The sequence below is a fragment of the Plecotus auritus genome (genome assembly GCF_963455305.1).
Source record: "Plecotus auritus genome assembly, chromosome: 7".
Classification (NCBI taxonomy): Eukaryota; Metazoa; Chordata; class Mammalia; order Chiroptera; family Vespertilionidae; genus Plecotus; species Plecotus auritus.
This window is the reverse complement of record NC_137774.1, coordinates 34,660,338-34,683,227: the sequence shown is the minus strand read 5'-3', so window position 1 is coordinate 34,683,227 and position 22,890 is coordinate 34,660,338. Positions and strand designations below refer to the sequence as shown.

At 40.5% G+C, this 22,890-nt stretch overlaps 1 protein-coding gene and 1 pseudogene across 2 annotated transcripts in view; one reads left to right on the top strand and one right to left on the bottom strand.

Annotated features, from left to right (window-relative positions):
- The window catches only part of TAOK1 (TAO kinase 1), a 130,466-nt gene that overhangs the window by 4,855 nt on the left and 102,721 nt on the right, over positions 1-22,890 (bottom strand). Inside the window, exons 16-19 of the mRNA XM_080681445.1 lie at positions 19,479-19,682; positions 12,433-12,672; positions 9,107-9,319; positions 7,224-7,406 (exon numbers count right to left, since the gene is read on the bottom strand). Of these exons, the coding sequence (XP_080537571.1) occupies positions 7,224-7,406; positions 9,107-9,319; positions 12,433-12,672; positions 19,479-19,682 (840 nt within the window). The remainder of the gene's footprint in view (positions 1-7,223; positions 7,407-9,106; positions 9,320-12,432; positions 12,673-19,478; positions 19,683-22,890) is intronic.
- LOC308254222 (small ribosomal subunit protein eS24-like) lies at positions 18,124-18,553 on the top strand (annotated as a pseudogene). Its single transcript has one exon. The product of its transcript is annotated as a small ribosomal subunit protein eS24-like (transcript).

Sequence of the window (22,890 nt, the reverse complement as noted above, 5' to 3'; positions counted from 1 at the left end):
ACTGGCCAGCCATCTGGAAGGAAATAAAAGTGGAACCCCATTGTATACAATGTTCCAAATGGACCAAAGTGAAAAACAAAAACTATAAAGTTTTCATTAAGAAGTTAGAAGATTCTATGTACCTAGAGTGGTTGGGTAGTCATCATAATCAGTTCTGGAAAATTGGGAGTTATTCCAAATAAAAATACTTGACTGCATATAATTTTTGTAAAATGTAAAAAAACATAAAAAGTCAATAGACAATGAAAAAAATGTTGAACCATTTAATGAATGATCAGATTGATAATACCTGGAATACACTGATCAATATAATATCACTTAAAAGTGGAACTAGACATATTTCTTGATATCATGCAAAAGGAAGTACATAGTACCCCTTACAAAAATTCCTTGCAAAAATTTTTTAAAGGAAAATATTGAATCTCAATATAATCATGCCTCTAAATCTAATTGTCAGTTTACAAGAAATATGAAGTAAAGAGGAACACATTAAATGACAACATGAGGAGGATGCAATCAGCCAAATCCAGAATGTGAGAATTCCCAATGAGCAAAGAATCCAACCCACAGTTTAAAAAAGGGGGTGGAGTGGGGCCTGTTACAGGCAAGACAATTAATTAAATGCAACATCTGGACCAGGGGTCCTCAAACTTTTTAAACAGGGGGCCAGTTCACTGTCCCTCAGACCGTTGGAGGGCCGGACTATAGTTTAAAAAAAAAACTATGAACGAATTCCTATGCGCACTGTGGGCCCGGGACGAGTCGGCTGCTAAGCAGGACAGGCAGCGGTACCCGGCGGGCCAGATAAAAGTCCTCGGCGGGCCACATGTGGCCCGCGGGCCGTAGTTTGAGGACGCCTGATCTGGACCTTGTGTGGGCCCCAATCCAAATGAACCAATTTAAAAAAATAATTGAGATAAAAGGGGAAATTTAGACATGGACTGAGTATTTGGTAATATTAAAACATTTATAATTTTGTTAGCTATCACAATGGAATTATGGTGAAAAAATCCTTGCCTACTTTTTAAAAAAAACCACATATTTTTAAAATATATTTTTATTGATTTCAGAGAGGAAGTGAAAGGGAGAGAGAGATAGAAACATCAATGATGAGAGAGAATCATTGATCAGCTGCCTCCTGCACACCCCACACTGGGGATCGAGCCCACAACCTGGGCATGTGCCCCTGACTGGAATCGAACCTGGGACCCTTCAGTCTGCAGGCCAACACTGTATCCACTGAGCCAAACCAACTAGGGCCTTACCTACTTTTAAGAGTGAAATAATACCATGTTGGGATTTGCTTTTTAAGAAAATGTTTTTATTGATTTTAGAGAGAGAGAAAGGGGAGAGGGATAGAGAAATAAAAACAATGATGAGAGAGAAACATCATCAATTGGCTGCCTCCTGCACACCTCCCACTGGGGATTGAGCCCACAACCTGGGCATGTGCCCTGATCATGTGACCTCTTGGTTCATGGGTCAATGCTCAACCACCAAGCTACACTGGCCAGGTGTGATTTGCTCTTAAATACTCCAGACACTATTCCCTAACTCCTGCTCCCCGCCCATCCCCCCAAAAAAAGTTGTGTGTGTAGAACAAGGGAATAGATAAGAAAAAATTAGGAGAAGAAAATAGTGGCCGAATAGACAGACGTGTAGTGCACCTCGTCCCGAGGCCAGACTGAAAAAGCAACTAAATTGAAAAACATCCACCCAGAATTAACAAATTAGACACATCTGAGGAGACAATTTACAAAAAAAGGAAGGGCGGAGGACGCATGAAGAATGGTAGGAACAGGGATTGGGGCAGGAGAGGGATACCCGGCCACCGGGCCAAGAGGGTGAGGTGGAAGCTGCATTGCACCAAAGCCACGTCCCTTGGTGACAGGCATAAAACTCAACTGTGAAAAGGAAAAAATTAGCACTGATAACTCCTAAAGCTGGGTGATGAGTACTTGGGAATTTCATTGTACTAATTCTTTCTACTTTTGTGTATGTTTAAAATTTTCCATGATAAAAAATTAAAAAAAAAAAAAAGAGAATTTGTAAAGGAGCATTAAATAATCAGGTCTCAGATATTTGAGAACTAGCCCTGACTGGTTTGGCTCAGTGGATAGAGCATCGACCTGTGGACTGAAGGGTCCCAGGTTTGATTCTGGTCAAGGGCATGTACCTTGGTTGCGGGCACATCCCCAGTAGGGGGTGTGCAGGAGGCAGCTGATCAATGTTTCTCTCTCATTGATGTTTCTAACTCTCTCTCCCTCTCCCTTCCTCTCTGTAAAAATTCAATGAAATATATATATATTTTAAAAAAAGGTATTTGAGAACTTAAGCCAATAGTCATTGCTCTCTTCAGAAATCTAGCTTGACAAATGTGTTAGTTTTTATGCATTAAGTTTTTAAAAGTGCCCTAAAAAAACCCCCAAAAAACAGTTTAGCATGGGCAATACATGCAAATTAAAAAATGTAGACCAGCCAATGTGGTTCAGTTGTTTGAGTGTCCTCCCATGAACCAGGTCACAGTTCGATTCCCAGTCAGGGAACAAACCTAAGTTGTGGGTTCAATCCCCTGTGGGGACCATGTACAGGAAGCAACTGATAGATGTTTCTCGCTCACATCAATGTCTGTCTCTGTCTCTCTCTCTAAAAATCGCTAAGCCCTGGCTGGTGTGCTTAGTTGGTGGAGCATCGGCCTGTGCACTGAAGGGTCGCAAGTTCGATCCCTGGTCAAGGGCATATGCCTGGATTGCAGGTTTGATCCCCAGCACATGACAGAGGCAACCAATTAATATATCTCTCTCATATCGATGTTTCTCTTTCCTTCTCTCTTCAACCTTCTTCTCTTCCTTCTACTCTCTAAAAATCAATGGGTGAGGATTTTAAAAAGTTTTTAAAAATTCACATGGAATTTAATATTTATAATCATGCTGTTATCTAGCTGAAATTTTAATGTAAATCCCATATAATAAAAGCCTAACATGCTAAGTGTCTGGTCATCCATTCAACCAATCAAAGCGTAATATGCTAATGATATGCTAAGGCCGCTCAACCACTCGCTATGACGTGCACTGACCACCAGGGGGCAGACAGTTGACTGGTTGACCAGTCGCTATGACATGCACTGACCATCAGGGGGCAGACGCTCTGACCCGTAGGTTAGCTTACTGCTGGGGTCTGGCTGATCAGGACTAAGCAAGATGGACTGGACACACCCTGGAGCCCTCCCATGCTGGCCAACCTCCTATGTCCCTCCCTGGCCCCAATCGTGCACTGGTGGGGTCCCTCAGCATGGCCTGCACCCTCTTGCAATCCGGGCTGAGGTGCCCGCCCCCGCCCCAAGTGCACAAATTTTGTGCACCGGGCCTCTAGTCAAGTATAAGAAGAGTTGAGTCAACTGAGGCTTAGTCTGTTGGTGTTTCAACCTAAAGAAACAATTCTTGGTTCATTTGGAGATTTATAGCAATCTTTAAATAGAATTATTTTTCATTTAGAAACAATTAGCATTCACTCTAGTTCCACCTCTATTTTCAAATAATGGTTTCTCATACTTGATTTACATTAAAATTTCAGCAAGATGACAGCATAATTATAAATATTAAATTCCATGTGAACTTTAAAAAAACTTTCTTAAATCCTCACCCAAGGATGTATTTTTAGTGATTTTTATTTATTTATTTTTGTACAACCAGTAAGCACAAAGTACAGAAAATATATAGCTGTTATGATTTTTCAAAGTTTTTATAGTTGGTAGGAGCATTGTCCCTGTGCACCAAAAGGTAGCAGGTTCAATTTCAGGTCAAGGCACATACCTAGATTGGCTTTAGTAGTTGCCAACTGACCTCAAAGTTATTCATAGTCACGCATTCCACGTGAAATGTAAACATCAGCTCTAAAAATGAAGTAGCAACTCAAAGCACTATAGATTTATCCTCCTATTGTTCTTTTATTATTTTTAATACTAACCTTTTGCATTTTCCATTATTAAAGTAACATTAACCACCACATAAAATATAGTAAAATAGAAAAATAAACCAATCTACCATATTAATATCACCACTACTAGCATTTCTTCAATTCACTTTAAGTGTTAAAAATAAACCAATCTAAAAACCGGTTTGGCTCAGTGGATAGAGCGTCGGCCTGCGGACTGAAGGGTCCCGGGTTCGGTTCCGGTCAAGGGCATGTACCTTGGTTGCGGGCATATCCTCAGAGGGAGGTGTGCAGGAGGCAGCTGATCGATGTTTCTCTCTCATCGATGTTTCTAACTCTCTATCCCTCTCCCTTCCTCTCTGTAAAATATGAATAAAATGTATTTAAAAAAAAAATAATAAACCAATCTACCATATTAATATCACCACTACTAGCTTTCTTCAATTCACTTTAAGTGTTATTTGTCTTTGTCTTATTCGAATACATCATAATATGTTTATTATATTAAACACATTCACATTAATACTATGTTTGTAGCCATCATTGAAAAAGCTAAAGTTTTATCAAGTAGCCCTAGCCAGTTTGGCTCAGTAGTTAGAGTTTCAATCTGTGGTCTAAAGGGTCCCAAATGCAATTCCAGTCAAGGGCACATCCCTCGATGGTGGGCTCCAAACCCAGCCCTGGTTGGTGTAAATGCGGGAGGCAACCAATCGATGTGTCTCTCTCACATCAATGTTTCTCTTTCTCTATCTCTCCCCCTTCCTTCCATTCTCTCTAAAAATCAATGGAAAAATATCCTTGGGTGAGGATTAACAACAACGAAAAATTTTTATTAAGCAGATTGGCCATAATCACTTAATTATATCTCTTACTAATTAATTAATTGAGAATTTTTATAAGCAATTAAGAGTTTGAGCCAAAACTGACAACATCTGCCAGGGAGCAAGATCTCAAATGCTCCTTATTCTCTATTTTAGATGGTTAGGTGTTTGAAACCATTATAAAATATGCTATAATCACCATACTTATGCGTTAATTTCCCCCTATATTTTGGATTTCTTTTCCTTGGAATTCTCAGTCTTAAGTACTTAACATTTCCAAAGCTCAATATGTACTTCCAAATTGCTTTCCAAAATGCATTAATGATGCATGAGAATGCCACATCAATAGGTATCAGTTTTATGCTCATATTTTACTAGGAACATGTAGGCTTTGGTTCATATATTGAAATGATTAATAGCACTGTTTAACTCTGAACCACTAGGTGGAGCTAAAAATACAAATATGTATACTTTAATAGTACCAACATTTCTTACATCACTGTATCTGAATACCTTAAGGAATTTCCCTCTCAGCGATAATTCTGAAGCTTAAGAGATAGAATTTTGGATTGAATTTTAAATATGAAAGTTGGAATTACATTTATGAAATGTGTACATAAGACAAATTAGATTTTTCTCAAAATGTATGTTTCTATCTTTCCATCTTGAATGAGAAACATAATTGAGAAAATTTTTAGAGGCAAGTACCTCTCAAGAAGCCAGTAAAGACAGCTATGCCATCTTATTTAGGTGGTTTTCTTAAGGCATTCTATTTTTATCACAAGAACTGCATAAAACAGAGGAAAATCTATGAGCCAATGGTCCAGAAATGACAACTTTTAATAGGCAAAACCATTAGGCAAGTATTAATTTAATGGACCTAAGACTATATCAGCTATTGGGATTATGGCTCAGGAATTCTGGAACATAGTTCTGAATCATGGGTACAACTGATATTCTACTACTTCTTACAACAAATATCTTTCCTCTCTTTATCACTCAAAATCTTCTGCCCATCACCCTTTCCCCAAAACACATACACACTCAGCTTAAATACCTTACTGTGATTCTACTTCTATTCTCTAATATATCTGACAAAGAATAAGTAAAAAATAAATAAATAAAAGTACATCTGGAAGTAACATTTTCAGCCTGATTTTTCACCTGTCTGGAATTGGTTTTACTTTCTGTCTGTATCCAGGCCCAGAATGTATGAGTAAAGTATATATTCCTAAACATTTGTCCCTGCCTCTCCCAGGCAATTGTTAGTTCTTTTTCTTCACTATCCAAGTTTTTCCCCACCCTTCTTAGGTACAAAAAAGAAGTGAGGACCCTACCTGGTTTGGCTCAGTGGATAGAGCATTGGCCCTTGGATTGAAGGGTCCTGGGTTCAATTCTGGCCAAGGGCACGTGCCTTGGTTGCAGGCTCAATCCCTGGCCCTGGTCGGAGTGTTGCGGTAGGCAACCAATTGATGTGTCTCTCTCATAACGATGTTCTCTCTCTCTCTCTGATTCCCCCTCCTTTCCACTTTCTCTAAAAAAATCAATGGTAAAATATCCTCAGGTGAGGAGTAACAAAAATAAATAAATAAATAAATGTTAAAATAAAAAGTGAGGAACACAGAACCAGAGCTACTCTCTCAAAATTTAACTGTCTTCACATAACCCATACAATTCTTCTAGCAATTACTACTTAATTATAGGTTCCTTGAGGTTTAGTACCTCCAAATTACTTACTTTTCTTAAATATGTTTTTATTGATTTCAGAGAGGAAGGGAGAGGGAGAGAGAGATAGAAACATCAATGATAAGAGAGAATCAGTAATCGGCTGCCTCTTGCACGCTCCCTACCAGGTATGTGCCCTTGACAGAATTGAACCTGGGACCCTTCAGTCCACAGGCTGACACTCTATCCACTGAGCCAAACCAGTTAGGGTGTCCCTTAATGTTTAGAACTCATCGGATATAATAAAAGGCTAATATGCAAATCGATCAAACAGCAGACGAATGGTGGCTGTGACGCGCACTAACCACCAGGGGGCAGGCACACAACGCAGGAGCTGCACCCTGGTGGTCAGTGTGCACCCACAGCAGGAGCGCTGCTCAGCCAGAAGCCGGCTCATGGCTGGCAAGCGCAACCGCGGTGGCAGGAGCCTCCCCCGCCTCCACGGCAGCGCTAAGGATATCCGACTGATGGCTAAGGGGAGAGGGCCTAAGCCATCAATCGGACATCCCCCGAGGGCTCCCAGACTGTCAGACGGTGCAGGCCAGGCTGAGGGACCCCCACGAGAGCACAAATTTTGAGTCAATATTTTAAATAAGAAGAAAAACCCTACCAAAACTAGAATTAAGAAAATATGGTATTGTGAAAATAGTCTAATGCCACCTCTGATGATATGAAAATATATTTATAAAATGTTTCTGAGGAAAGCAAATACTAGCACAATCACCTTCCTTCTACTAGTTATACCTTTTGTTCTAAGAGTGCCCTTCGTAGGGAGACCCGTTGTTCAAGCTCCCGAAGCTCTCGATCATGTTGTGCCTCAGCTTGCATCTTGATTTTGCTCTGATATGCATTCAACAGCTCCAGTTCCTGTTGCAGCTGCATCTTCAAAACCTGGCACTCTGCTTCCTGTGCTTCATCCAAACGCAGCTGAAAGAGAGAGAGAAAGAAAACATATATCTTACTGTGAGCTATCTATTTATGACTTATGGAAAGAAGGAGTCTCAGAGAAAACAGACTACTACTCTTTTGTAGATAAATAATTGTTCTCTCTTCTATTTTAGAGTAAACATCTCTGAAAAAGGAAGGTACAGTAACTAATGATGGCATTATGAAGATAAAGCTATCATAAGCCATTTGGAGGAATCCTAAATAAGCATATTTTTCTTAAGAAAAATTTAGACTCTAATTAGGTGACAGAAGACTGAATCTTTTCTCTCAAATGGAAATAAATACAGAACAGGGACCAGCCAACTATAGCCTATGGGCCAAACTGCATGTGTGCTTAAATAGTCCACTAATTAAGAATGGTCTTTACATTTTGAAATGGTTAATTTTTTTTCTTTTTAAAAAATTTTTTATTGATTTCAGAGAGGAAGGGAAAGGGAGAGAGAAACATCAATGATGAGAGAGAATCATTGATCAGCTACCTCCTGCACGCCCCCTACTGGAGATCAAGCCCACAACCCAGGAATATGCCCTAAATGGGAACTGAGCTGAGACCTCAACCATTGAGCCATACTAGCAGGGCTGAAATGGTTACATTTTAAATGGCTATTTAAGTATCCACACAATATCCTCAATCTTGCCTTATGACACACAAAGCCTAAAATATCTACTATCTGGCCCTTTAAAAAAAGTTTACAAAACTTATATAGAAAATATTTTATACTAGAGGCCCAGTGCACGAAACTTGTGCACGGGGTGGGGAGGTCCCTCAGCTGGGCCTGCACCCTCTCGCAATCCGGGACCCCTCAGGGGACATCCAACTGCCGGTTTAGGCCTGATCTCACAGGGACCACTGCGAGATTGGGCCTAAACCAGCAGTCGAACATCCCTCTCGCAACTGGGACCGCTGGCTCCTAACCACTTGCCTCCCTGCCTGATCACCCCTAAACCGCCTCTGCCTCGGCCCCCGCCGCCGCAGCTTTGTCCAGAATGACGTCCGGAAGTTCGTTCGACTGTCCAGTCTAATTAGCATATTACACTTTTATTATTATAGATGCATTCAAATGTGACCATTTGGATTCCAATATAGAAATGTGCCCTGACCAGGAATCGGACCAGTGACCTCCTGGTGCATGGGTCGATGCTCAACCACTGAGCCACACTGGCTGCGCAATATAGTACTACTTTTTGCCCACTGCTTAGCAAAGTTGCTGCTCTAATCTTTTTTAGTTTTTTAATTTTATTGATTTTTTTATAGAGAGGAAGAGAGAGAAAGAAAGAAACATCAATGTGAAAGAGAAACACAGATCAATTGCTTCCTATACGGACTCCAACTGGGGATTAAATCTGCAACCTGGATAAGTTACCTGACCAAGAATCGAGCCCACCACCTACTGGTGTATGGGACAATGCTCCAACCGAGCCACACCGGCCAGGGCGCTGCTGCTCTAATACTGATAAGCTTTTGAAATATGTACTAAGGACCTGAGAGGTGCCGGCAAAAAGCCTCTTTAGAACTTTGTGTCTAAATAGACCAGTGAGAATTCTATATACATCATACCTGCTTCCACGCAATGCTGAGAGCCCAAGCTGCAGGTGAGCTATCACTTCCAACTAGTATTTTAATCAGGTGTAGAAGGATGGGGGCACTAAATTGTTTTGCCTCAATAAAACAAACTCACGGCTTGTGTGGATAGCATTTCATTAATGCTGTGGTCATACTGCTCAGCCAAGATGGCTAACTTCCGGGTCTGCTCCTCCTTGAGCCGTTTCAGAACAGCTTTGTGCTCACTCTTTGGTGTAGTCTCCAGTAGGTGATTTCTTAATGCTTTGTACTGTCTGGTTTGGATTTTGCAGGTGTCCTGAAACTGCTTTTTTATTTGGAGTTCTTTAGACTGGGAAGAAAAAAATAGATGTATATAATTTTTAACATGGCATTTGGCATACCTTATGCTTACATAAAAAACAAAGGCTACTAGGAAAAAAGGGAAAGGAAAACTAAAAAGATGAAATCATAAGGTTACAGGTACTTTTGCACTTGGTTACTGGGCCAGATCACTAAATTCTATACATTTTAATAACAAAATTCTAATTTAAATTAGAATACCAACAACCTCATTTATCACAGTATTTCAAGCAATACTCAATACTCTGCTAGTAAGTTTAGCTACTTGAATAAATATTGAAATTAGTTTTGATTACTGTGTATATTGATGACAGAAAATTAAATTTCTTCTCAAGCAATAAGTATAGTAAATATTAAAGCATAGACAATATTTTATCAGATCTCTCAGGTAGAAAATAAGCACATTTACTCTGTTCCTTATATGAGACACTTTGCTCCAATTTCTTCTAATCACAATCTCAACTCCAACTACATGGTCTGGGACAGATACCATAAAAAAGGGTATTAGTAACTAATATTGTTATTACAATTGGTTTTTTCCTTCAGGGAACAAACTAGGTAGAAACACACTTAAGAATAGTTTACTCTTTAACAACACCACAAGTAAAAACTTGCAAGTCAGTTTACTTGCAATTAGCTGAGTTAACTAATCTTTCAAAGGTCAAACAAAAGTTATGGGGCAAAGGAGGAGATAACTCTTCTTAGGATGATGATAAACATGAATTACATAAATATTTCTGAGATCAAATAATCCAACATGCTCAAAGTCACTAATCATCCGAGAGATGCAAATAAAAATGACAATGTGCCAAAATCGGTTTGGCTCAGTGGATAGAGCGTCGGCCTGCGGACTGAAAGGTCCCGGGTTCGATTCCGGTCAAGGGCATGTACCTTGGTTGCGGGCACATCCCCAGTGGGGGGTGTGCAGGAGGCAGCTGATCGATGTTTCTCTCTCATCGATGTTTCTAGCTCTCTATCCCTCTCCCTTCCTCTCTGTAAAAATATCAATAAAATATATTTTAAAAAAAAATGACAATGAAGTACCATCTCACACCTGTCAGAATGGCTATCATAACAAATCAACAAATGACAAGTGTTGGCAAGGATGCGGAGAAAAAGGAACCCTCGTGCACTGCTGGTGGGAATGCAGACTGGTGCAGCCACTGTGGAGAACAGTATGGAGTTTCCTCAAAAAACTAAAAATGAAACTCCCATTTGATCCAGTGATCCCACTTCTAGGAATATATCCTAAGAAACTAGAAACACCAATCAGAAAGGATAAATGCACCCCTATATTCATAGCAGCACAATTTACAATAGATAAGATTTGGAAACAGTCTAAGTGCCCATCAGCAGATGAATGGATTAAAAAACTATGGTATATCTACACAATGGAATACTACGCTGCTGTAAAAAGGAACTCCTACCATGCACAACAGCATTGATGGACCTGGAGAGCATTATGCTAAGCGAAATAAGTCAGTCAGAGAAAGATAAATATCACATGATCTCACTCATTTGTGGAATATAATGAACATAAACTGATGAACAAAAACAGATCCAGAGACAGAGAAGCATCGATCAGACCGTCAAACCTCACAGGGAAGGCAGGAGAGGGTGGGGGTAAGGGGGAGAGGTCAACCAAAGGACTTGTATGCATGTATATAAGCATAACCAATGGATACAGACACCAGGGGGGTGAGGGCATGAGCAGGGGTGGGGTGGGGGGGGCAATGGGGGGTGATAAGGACACATATGTAATACCTTAATCAATAAAGGAAAAAAACAAACAAACATCAAACAACTATCCCTACAGAAATGCAGTCATATCAGATTTATGGTATGACCATAAAAACTAAGCTTTCAGTTTGGTTTATTTCTGGATGCTGCTAACTTTAAAACTAATTAATTATTTCACAGACATTTTGTTTAAAAAATCTTTCGTGGGAAATTATTCTGTTGCCAATAGAGTATATCTCTTTCTACTAAAAATACAAAATAAATCTAAAAAATCATTATGAATTCCTATTTTTGTAAGCAACAACTAAAGAAGGTTATGTGGATGGACAGATTCCCTTCCTGTTTGAAAGGAATTGGGTGGGAACTGGGGATAGCACTGGATGTGGTGCAGCTTTAAGATTTTAACACAGATTACCTCAGTGAATGAATTTTACTTCACTCCAGGACAGTTATTCAGTTAAGACCAAGAACAGTTTTATAGTTTAATTATCAAATAGTTTTAAAAAGAGGAAAGGGTTTAAAAAGAAAATACTGTAGGACCTGGGCCTTATTTGATATAAATAAAAGTTTAAAGTGTGCAGACATATACAGATTGAGGTACTAATATGGATGACAGCCTATATATCGTGTAGTTTTAGTTTATTAAGATTCATGTGACTATACTCTTTCAAATATTTATTACAAGTTATAAAACTTGAAAATTTCTTGGAATTGTTAACTCTGGTTGACTCTGGTGAAGGGGGTTGGACCAGGTGGCTGGAGGGACAAAGGGGAGAAAGGGAAAACTTTAACTTTATAGTACACTTTGGTATCTTTCAAATTTCATATCATGTGAATAAATTCCTCTATTCAAAGTAAGTATAAAAATTAAAGTTCTGTTATAATTCCACTCTTTTTCTTCAGCTGTGCACAGACAATGAAGGGAGAGGAGTTTAAAAGGCCTATTTTATTCACTGGCTTCTGTACTAATTAGGAACCATCTTTTTTGGATACAAATCACATTTAGAGCAAATAAGATTCCAAAACTGAATTAACTGGTACAGAGAAAAAGCCAACAGGTTAGTTAGCATGTTGACATGTAATATAGCATTGAACATTGGGTACATTTAAAATACGAATTTTGATTCTTATTAATGGCACTTTCCACAGTTTAAAGTTTTGCTAGTTTTTGGTACTTGGTGAGAAATACATAAGCAAAAGTCTGTAGCTACAGACACTGCACATTAAAACTAACCAAACATGCTTCAAATAAAAAGAAAAAAGTTTATTCGATTTCTTTATGACAGACATCTATCTTAGACCTTTACTGTTTACGCGGATGCCTTTTCTTTCTTTTCACTGTCAATCTTAGGCTAAAGGTACCTTCAGGCTCTTAGGCTGCTGTCGAACCTCCATGACATGCTTTCGCCTTAGTTCCCGTTCTCTTCGCTTATTATATTCCAGCTGGTTAGTGAGCTCAGTTTGATGCTGCAATCTGATCAACTCACAGCGCATTTTCTGAATTGTGTTGAGGTGACGAAACTCCAGTTCTTGCATGGATTCATGTTGTCGCAGTAGCATTGCATGCTCTAAGTCCTTTTGGGTCTGCCTTTTATTTAACTCCTAATCCAAAAAAAAAAAAACGAGAGAAAAGGTATAATTTACGGCTGTATAATGGCAGGAAAAAAGATCCTAAGAAACAGAATAATCAGAAAAGAAATGTAAAAACCAAGTTCAATAATGGCTGCATAGTACATATTAGAGTTTTATGACTTTTACTGTAGTAAATGGGCAATTAGCACAAATTGCCTTATCCTTGTCATTCACTATTCATTAATACTATTTTTTGAAATAAGATTAAGGCAAAGTTATCTGAAAAAGGCTAATGTCCTTTTCCTTTCCTTCTTTTATGTATTGCTTCTTAATTATATATTTGAAGAGGTCCCTAATCATCCTTTGAATTTTTTCAGAGTATACTCTTCAATTCTATTACATACTAGAGGCCCAGTGCACAAAATTCGTGCACTTGGTGGGGGGCGGAGGGGGTCCTTAAGCCCGGCCTGCACCCTCTTGCAGTCCGGGAGCCCTCGGGGGATGTCCGACTGATGGCTTAGGCCACTCCCCCAGGGGAGCAAGCCTAAGCCGGCAGTGGGACATCCTTAGCGCTGCCTCAGAGGTGGGAGAGGCTCCTGCCACCACCGCTGTGCTCGCCAGCTGTGAGCCCAGCTTTTGGCTGAGCAGCACTCTCCCTGTGGGAGCACACTGACCACCAGGGGGGGCAGCTCCTGCATTGAGTGTCTACCCCCTGGTGGTCAGTGCATGTCATAGTGACTGGTCATTCCACAGTTCAGTCAATTTGCATATTAGCCTTTTATTATATAGGATAGTATACCCAGTATAGTGTAGTGGTTAAGAACATGGGCTCAAGAGCTAGACTGCCTGTATTCTAAATACTGGGTCTGTTACTTAGAAACAGTAAGTCCTTGGGTTTGTTATTTAGACTCTCTGTGCTTCAGTTTCATCACTTCTCAAAATATGAGATAACAATATAGCTATTTCATAGATCTAATGTGTGGATGAAATGAGTTCATAAATGGAAAGTTCTCAGAATAATACCTGGCACGATGCTCAATGAATATTATTCTTGCCCTGGCTGGCATGCTCAGTGGTTAGAGCGTCAGCCTGCACACCAGAGGGTCGCAGATTTGATTCCTGGCCAACGGGAGGTACCTGGGTTGTAGGTTCCATACCCGTGTGTGGGAGCAACTAATAGATGTGTCTCTCTCACACTGATGTTTATCTCTCTCTCCTTCCCCCATTCCTTCCACTCTCTTTAAAAATCAATGGGGAAAATATCCTCACTCCTAGGATGAGTATTTTAAAAAATGTTATTTTTTCCCCTTCAGATTAAAAAGAACAAGTGTTAAAATTAATATAACGAAGAGTTCGTTCTTTGAAAAGATTAATAAAATTGACAAATCTAAATAGACTGATTAGCAGTGAGGAAGTTGAAACCACCACCAAGACACTACCTTTTAAAAAATAAAAGTTCAGACCAGATGGCTTCACCCATAAATTCTACCAAACATTCAAAGAAGATTTGAAACCTATCCTTCTCAAACTCTTCTAAAAAACGGAAGAGGCAATAATACTTCCTAACACATTTTATGAGGCCAACATAACCCTGATACCAAAACCTGACAATAACAACACAAAAAAAGAAAACTACATACCAATATCGCTGATGAATACAGAGGCAAAAATCCTAAACAAAGTACTAGCAAGTAGAATACAATAATACATTAAAAAAATGATCAAGTGGGGTCCATTCCAGGGTATAAGGATGGTTCAACTTATGCAAATCGATCAAGGTAATACATCACATTAACAAAAGAAAGGATAAAAATCATACGATCTTATCAATAGGTGCAAAAAAGCATTTGATAAAATACAACATCCATTTTAAAACACTCAATAAAATAGGTATATTAGGAAAGTATCTCAACATAATAAGGCCATATATGACAAACCCACAGCCAATATCACACTCAATGATGAAAAACTGAAAGCTTTTCCTAAAAAATCAGGAACAAGACAAAGATGCCCACTCTCACCATTCTTATTCAACACTAGGAGCCCAGCACGCGATTCGAAATGCGGCGCCGCCCACCCTCGAGTCACCTTGGGATATTTTCCCATTGATTTTTAAGAGAGCATGGAAGAGAGAGGGAAAGACAAAGACAAACATCAATGTGAGAGGGACACATCGATTGGTTGCCTCCTGCATGAGCCCTGACCTGAGCCCACAGCACAGGAGCCCCTGCGGCCGCTGCCGGTTCAGTCCTGCCTCGCTCCCCGGACCCCTCAGCCTGCTGGTCTGGTCCTGCCTCGCTCCCCAAGCCCCACAGCCTGCTGTTCTGGCCCTGCCTCGCTTCCTGGACCCTGCAGCCTGCTGGTCTGGCCCTCCCTCGCTCCCTGGACCCCGCAGCCTGATGGTCCCGCCCTGCCTCGCTCCCAGGGCCCCACAGCAGCCACAGCGCTGCTGGTCTGGCCCTGCCTCCCTCTCGCGCCCTTGAAGCAGGCGCAGGGAAGTCCCTGCCGCCCTGCCCCCGACGCTGCACACGCAACCTTCTCTTGTCCGGTGGACCCCTTATGGCGTCCTGGCCTAATTTGCATATTACCTCTTTATATATATAGATAGTTCTGGAAGTCCTAACAATCAGGCAAGAGAACGAAGTAAAAGGCATCCAAGTTGGGAAGGAAGAAGTAAAAGTGTCACTATTTGCAGATGACATGATTCTGTCCATAGAAAATCCTAAAAACTCCACCAAAAATTATTAGAAACAATAAACAATAAAGTTATAGGATACAAAATCAATGTACTAAAACCCACTGCTTTCCTATATAGTAACAACAAAACTTCAGAAAAAGAAATGAAAAAAAAATTTCCTTTTGCAGTTGCAATCAAAAGAATAAAATAACTAGGAATAAATGTAACAAAGGATGTGAAAGCCTATATATGGAAAACTACAAAGCATTATTAAAAGAGATTGAAAAAGGCACAGCGAAATGAACACAGATATTTCGTGTTCATAGACTGAAGAATCGACATAGTTAAAATGGCCATATTACCCAAAGCAATATACAAATTCAATGCAATTCCCATCAAAATCCCAGTGTTATTTTTTAAAGAAACAGAACAAAAAGGTCACCAGATTTGTATGGAACCACAAAAGACCCCAAATAGCCAAAGCAATGAAAAAAAGAATGAAGCCAGAGCTATCACACTAACTGACTTCAAATTATACCACAGAGCTACAATAATCAAAACAGCATGGCATTGGCAGAAATGGAATGGAATTGAGAGCACCAATATAAAAAAAACCACATGTATATGGGCAGAATTTTCAGCAAAAAAGCCAGAAACATACCATGGAGAAAAGAAAGCCTCTTCAATAAGTGGTTCTGGGAAACCTGGAAAGCCACATGCAGAAAAATGTAACTAGATTACAGTTTGTCTCCATGAACAAAAATTAATCAAAATGAATCTAAGACCTAAATGTAAGATCTGAAACAATAAATTACACAGAAGAAAACATAGGTTTTAAAATTGTGAACTTTGGTCGCAGAGAACATTTTATGAATTTGACCGCAAAGGCAAGAGAAGTAAAGGCTAAAATAAATGAATGGGACTATATCATACAAAAAGCTTCTGCAGAGCAAAAGAAACCGACAACAAAACAAAAAGGCAACCGAATGAATAAGAGGTGATATTTGCAAACAACAGTTCTGACAAAGGTTTAATATCCAAAATATATAAAGAACTCATAAAAATCAACAGTAATCAAATTAAAATATAGGCAGAGGACCTGAACAAACACTTCTCCTAAATGGCCAACCGTTATATGAAAAGATGTTCAACTTCACTAGCTATTAGGGAAATGCAAATTAAAACTACAATGAGATAACGCCTCACACCTGTTAGAATGGCTATTATCAACAAAGATAGGTAATAAAAAGTGCTGGAGAGGTGTGGAGAAAAGGAAACCCTCATTCATGGCTGCTGGGAATATAGACTGGTACAGCCACTATGAAAAACAGTCTGGCAGTTCCTCAAAAAATTAAGAATAGAGTTACCATAAAACTCAGCAATTCCTTTCCTGGGTAATATACCTGTAAAACTCAAAAACATGTACCTGCAAAGATCTATGCACCCTATGTTCATTGCAGCACTATTCATAGTGGCCAAGATAATAAAACTTTGGAAACAACCAAAGTGTCCTTCAATAGATGACTGGTTAAATAAGATGTGGCACATATATACAATGAATTCTACTCAGCCATAAGAAAAGACGAAATACTGACATTTGCAACAACATGGACGGACCTTGAGAATATTATGTTAAGTGAAATAAGTCAGTCAGAAAAAGCTAAGAACCACATGACCTCACTCATATATGGGATATAAAACTGAAACTCATGGACACAGACAACAGTGTGGTGCTTACTAGAGGGAAGCAGGTGGTGGGGTAGCAGGGGCTAGAGGGAGCTTAATACATGGTGACGGAAGATAGTTTGACTTTGGGTGATGGGCACACAGAGCAATACACAGATTTCATATCATAGAAACATACACTTGAAACTATATGATCCTATTAATCAATGTCACCCCAATAAATTTAATTAAAATGTGCAAAAGCGAAAAAAAAATAAGTGTACAACACACACACAATGTAGAAGTCAAACTTGCCCCTTTTGCCTAAACCCTTTCTCCAACGGACAACGGTTTGTTGCAAATGTTTCCCAACCTTCCCCAGCTCATCATAACATATCTATTACAGAAAAACATATAGTTTTAAAAAAGTGAATAACAATATACAATATAGACATATAATATGCTTTCTTCACCTAATAATATAATGAACATTATAGACAAGTTGATTGGTTGCCTCCCCGCATGTGCCCCAACCAGGACAGGAGATGGAACCTGCAACCCAGCGATGTGCCCTTGACTTGGAATTGAACCCAAGACCCTTCAGTGCATGAGCCAATACTCTAACCATTGAGGATACTGGCCAGGGCTGCATATTACATTTTAAGCGCTACTTCTGAATTACGTTCCAAAAGGGCAGTATCAATTTATACTCTTACCAATACTACCCATTTCTCCATGCCATTATTCAGACTCAATGCCTTTGAATAATTATGCTATATTTGAAGCTTATTTTAAGCCACCCTTGGAAATAAATTTATCTATGCTCACAGGTACCTCTGATAATGAGATCTACTGTTTTCACTAGTATAAGAGTTTCAGGATTTGTCTAATTAAAAATTATCTATAATAATAAAAGCATAATATGCTAATTATATCGGATGTTCTTCCGGACGTCCGTCCTTCCTGACAAAGCTACAGCGGGCAGGGGCCATGGCAGAGGCCACCAGCTGCGGTGGCGGCGGCGGGCAGGGGCCGGGGCCAAGGCCCTTGCACGAATTTTGTGCATCGTGCCTCTAGTATGATTATAAATGTGTTAAATGACTTTTTGCTTCCCGGGTGCTTAGAGATTGGCAATCATCATGAACAACACAGTAACTATCTGGACCAGGAAGTTCATGACCAACAGACTACTTCAGTGGAAACAAATGATCATTGATGTCCTTTACACCCTGGGAAGGCAACAATACCTAAGACAGAAATTCGGGAAAAACTAGCCAAAATGTATAAGACCACACCAGATGTCATCTTTGTGTTTGAATTCAGAATCCATTTTGGTGGTGGCAAGACAATTGGCTTTGGCATGATTTAGGATTCCTTGGATTACACAAAGAAAAATGAATCCAAACACAGATGCTTACAAGACATGGCCTGCATGAGAAGAAGACCTCAAGAAAACAGAAAATGGAATGCAAGAACAGCATGAAGAAAGTCAGGCGGACTGCAAAGGCCAATGTTGGTGCAAGCAAAAAGTGGGCTGGAGATTGGACAACAGTATTAAAGATTATTTAGTGACTTTATCTGTGGTTATTGTGCAGTTTTTTCATGAGAGGATTAATAAACTAAGAACTTTTATGTGAAAATAAATGTGTCAAATGGTAACATACACTTCATGGCATCCATTGCAGATCAAAGGCACAATAAATTATCCAATTAATTTTCTCATATTTAAAAGCTAATAATTCTTTTATTCATGAATTTATTATTTATTAAATATAATATTTATTGAATGCCTACTATGGGTCAGATACTAAGCATATAAAGACCCAAATAGAACCTGTGACTTCATATAACTTCTTTTTGAAAAAAACTTATTGATTTTAGAGAAAGGAAAGGGGACTGAGGGGAGAGAGGAAGAGAGAGAGAGAGAGAAGAGAGAGAGAGAGGGAGAAACAATGATTTGTTGTTCCACTTGTTTATGCATTCATTGGTTGATGCTTATATGTGCCCTGACCAGGATCGAAACTGCAATCTTGGCATATCAGGATGACACTCTAACCAACTGAACTACCTGGTCAGAGCCTGTGACTTCATGTAATTTCCATTCTAGTGGGGAAGAGAGACTTCCTCCAAAAAAGTGCATGTATGTGAGAGAAGTACAAAGAAAAACATTTAAAGAAGGGAGAAGGATTTTGCAATCAAGGAAGGTATTTTTGAGGAAGAGACATTTGAAGAGAGGTATGAAGGAAGGGAGAAAGCAAGTCACATGGATATCAGGAAAGAAGGACTTAGGCAGAGGGAAGTATAAGTCCAAAGGCCTTGAGGCTAGGATGTGAGTGACATATATGTATACATACTTTACAAAAAATGTATACATACTTTACAGCTGATAGCTCAATTAATGTTGTTTTCTTTTCAGATTTAAGTAACTGGAATTAATAATCATTCAAAATGTGTATACATTTTTTGATCCTGATTTCACATCACTTACACATACCTCCCTGACAAGGTCCTGCTCTAAGTTATGGCGTCCAAGTAACATTCTTCTTTTGAAGCGGCGGCACTCCAGCTCTAGGTATTGTCTCTGACGTCGAAGAAGATTAGCCTCTTCTTCTGCTTGGAAATGCTGTATATTCTCCTTCTGCTTTGAAAGCCACTCCTGTTTTTCTTTTTTTGGAGTGCTCTGGTTTTCATTCAGCTCCTAGTAACATAAAAAACCACTGAGTTCAAAATACATAAAAATTAACTACATGAATGTACCATTTGGTATCTGATATCCTATATAATAAAAGCCTAATATGCTAAGTGTCTGACTATTCGACCGTTTGACCAGTCACTATGATGCGCACTGACCACTAGGTGGCAGACGCTCAGATAGGTAGCTTAGCTTGCTGCTGGGGTCCGGCCGATCGGGAATGGACTAGACGGGCTGGACACAACCTAGAGCCCTCCTGCGCTCCTTTTCTGACCCCGATCGTGCACTGGTGGGGTCCCTCTGCCTGGTCTGCGGGGATCAGGCCGAAACCAGCTCTCTGACATCCCCCGAGGGGTCCCAGATTGCAAGAGGGCACATGCCAGGCCATGGGACCCCACCGGTGCCCGAATCCATGTACCAGGCCTCTAGTATTTAAACAAAAGTATTTTATCTATGTCCTCTCTAACGCGTAGGCAGGGCAATGACCTTAAGGAGGTAGGTAATATTTTCCCTTTCCTTGAGTTATCCATGAAGTAGGACAGGAAAGAGAAATGTACACCGGAAAGCATGTATACCCTTTTAACTTCGCACAGCTAAATTTACGATGGTTTCTAGCTTCAAAAATACAAAATTACTGGTAAATGAATTAAAACACACCTTTCTTTAAATCTTTTTTGTGACAGAAGGCAATGATTTCAGGTAAAAATAATACGTGAATTAAAATTAGGGCTAAAATACAGTTATGTTTCACTTTTTGGTTTTCGACAGTCTAAATATTAAGTTTTTTTGAAAAATTAAGTATAGACTCAATATGAAAGAATTAAAAATTAAATAGAAAAATCAACAAAACCATGGAAGAATAGCGATCTTCCTCATGAATGGCATTTAATATTTAGTATTAATAACCACTGAACGATCAAAACCAATGTTTTTCTACAGTATTTTAAGTAACATCTCACAAACTAATAAGTGGAAAAAATGCATTTTATTGGGCAAGATGAGAGCATTGACAATATACTCAATGAAGCAAACCGTACAATGCTAATTAACACTAGTAGTACATTTTCAATCGAAAAGGCATCACCATACGCCTTTTAGGTTAAAAATAAATATAAATCAGCCACCTTTCCTAGGTATAAAATGATTTTTCAGAGATTACTAATGTTATGGTCTTTCCCGTTATCAAGAAAGAGACCAATTCTTTGCAACTTTAGTTCATAAAATATTCAAACAACATAAAAGTAAAAAGCACATAAATTAGTAGCTCTCAATTTAAGGGTGTATGTGTATGCACACTATGGGACAAGTCAGTTACTTAATAAATGCATAGGAAAGCTATTATAAGTAAAATTATATTTTCAGATGTTTCTTTTTAGATACTAATCAACTGAGGATCTTAATTCATTGATAAGTAATTGATTATATCAATGTCTTCATTCGAACTGATATACACATTTAGTGAACACAAGCAACAAAAGAAAACTTTATTCTGCATAGGGAATATAGTCAATAATATTGTTATAATTATGTACGGTGCCAGGTGAACATTAGATTTATTAAGGAGATCACTTCATCTATACATATAATCTATACATATAAAGAGGTAATATGCTAATTGTCGTTACAGTGTCCCCATAACAACCAATTTTCATATTGATGTGCGCACAGCAGGGGGCTGGCGGCTGGAGCCAAGTTCCCAAGGGTATGAGGAGAGTGCCTGACAGGAGTCCGTACTGCAACGAAGGAAGAGGAAGCGGCCATGGGGAGCTCTTCCAATCTCCCTGCACAGACACCCTACCCCAGCCCCTGCACCCCCGGGGGGACGGATGGACACCCTACCCCAACCCCTGCACCCCCGGGGGAGATGGGGAAGCTGACCGGATGGGGAGAAGACCCAGCCTCAGGGGTAGCTGTAGCCTGCACCTCCAACTCCTGATCTCTTCCCCCGCCATGGGCGCCCACAACAATAGCACGCCAGCGACCACCTGTTGGCACCCCCGAGGCACCTGGGGCCCCTGGCCTGCCGCTGCCAGACCCCCTCCACTGGCCGGGCACGCCTCTCCTCCCTACAACTCCACACCTGGGTGGAGGTAGGCCTGAGCGGACCCCCAGGGTCAGACCCTTCCCTGTCGACCACAGCAGCAGTGCTGTCTCCACAGCGGAAGCGCGCTGAACTTCACTGGGGGCGCGGCTAACCTCGCCCTCCTAACTCGCCTGGCTCCGCTCTGGCCCGGCCCCCACCTGGCTCCAGGAAATTGGAGCCCCGCCCTGAGCAGGTACAGAGCAGGTACAGTTGCGAAACAGCCACGTACAATTTAAAGAATGGCGCCAAGCGGGAAGGTTTGACAGTTACTCCCCCTTCAGCGTCGCAGCCCCCCTAGCGCCCTCTAATTCCCTGCCCCCTGCCAGCGCCTCCAGGGATGACCACCGCTACAGGGTTGCTGGCCAGAGCCCACCCCTCCGAGGCCTGCGGAAACCTCTGCAATGCTTCCAAAGCTACAGTCCTGGGAAACAATCATGCCCCCTCCCCTAATCAGCACCTGCTACTTGTGAGGGTACCCGTGGGCTTAAAAATAACAATCCCTTCCCGTTTAGACATCACTTACTTGATGAAACATTTCTAGTATTAGCTCAGAACCTCCGCATGACAACCCAGTGAGGTAGGCAGAGAAGAGATTACGGTTCCCATGGTATATGCGTATATATTCAGAAATGAAGCTCAGAGAGGAAAAGTGTCAAGCCCAGTGGTTCTTAAGGTGCAGCACATGCCCCACAGAAGGGGCAATTTGATTTTAAGTGGGAGCAATTCGAGAATGAGTTAACACTGAATTTTTTGCATTTCTTATGGTTCTAGGGGGCCTCATCTACAGTGTACCCTACATAATAAAAGGCTAATATGCAAATGACCGAATGGTGGAATGACTGGTCACTATGATACGCACTGACCACCAGGGGGCAGACACTCAATGCAGGAGCTGCCCCCTGGTGGTCAGTGTGCTCCCACAGGGGGAGTGCCACTCAGCCAGAAGCCAGGCTCATGGCTGGTGAGCACAGCGGCAGTGGTGGGAGCCTCTCCCGCTTCCATGGCAATGCTAAGGATGTCTGACTGACGGCTCAGGCCCACTAAGCCATCAGTCGGACATCCTTCCAGGGCTCTCAGACTGCTAGAGGGCGCAGGCCAGGCTGAGAGACACCCCCCCCAAGTGCACGAATT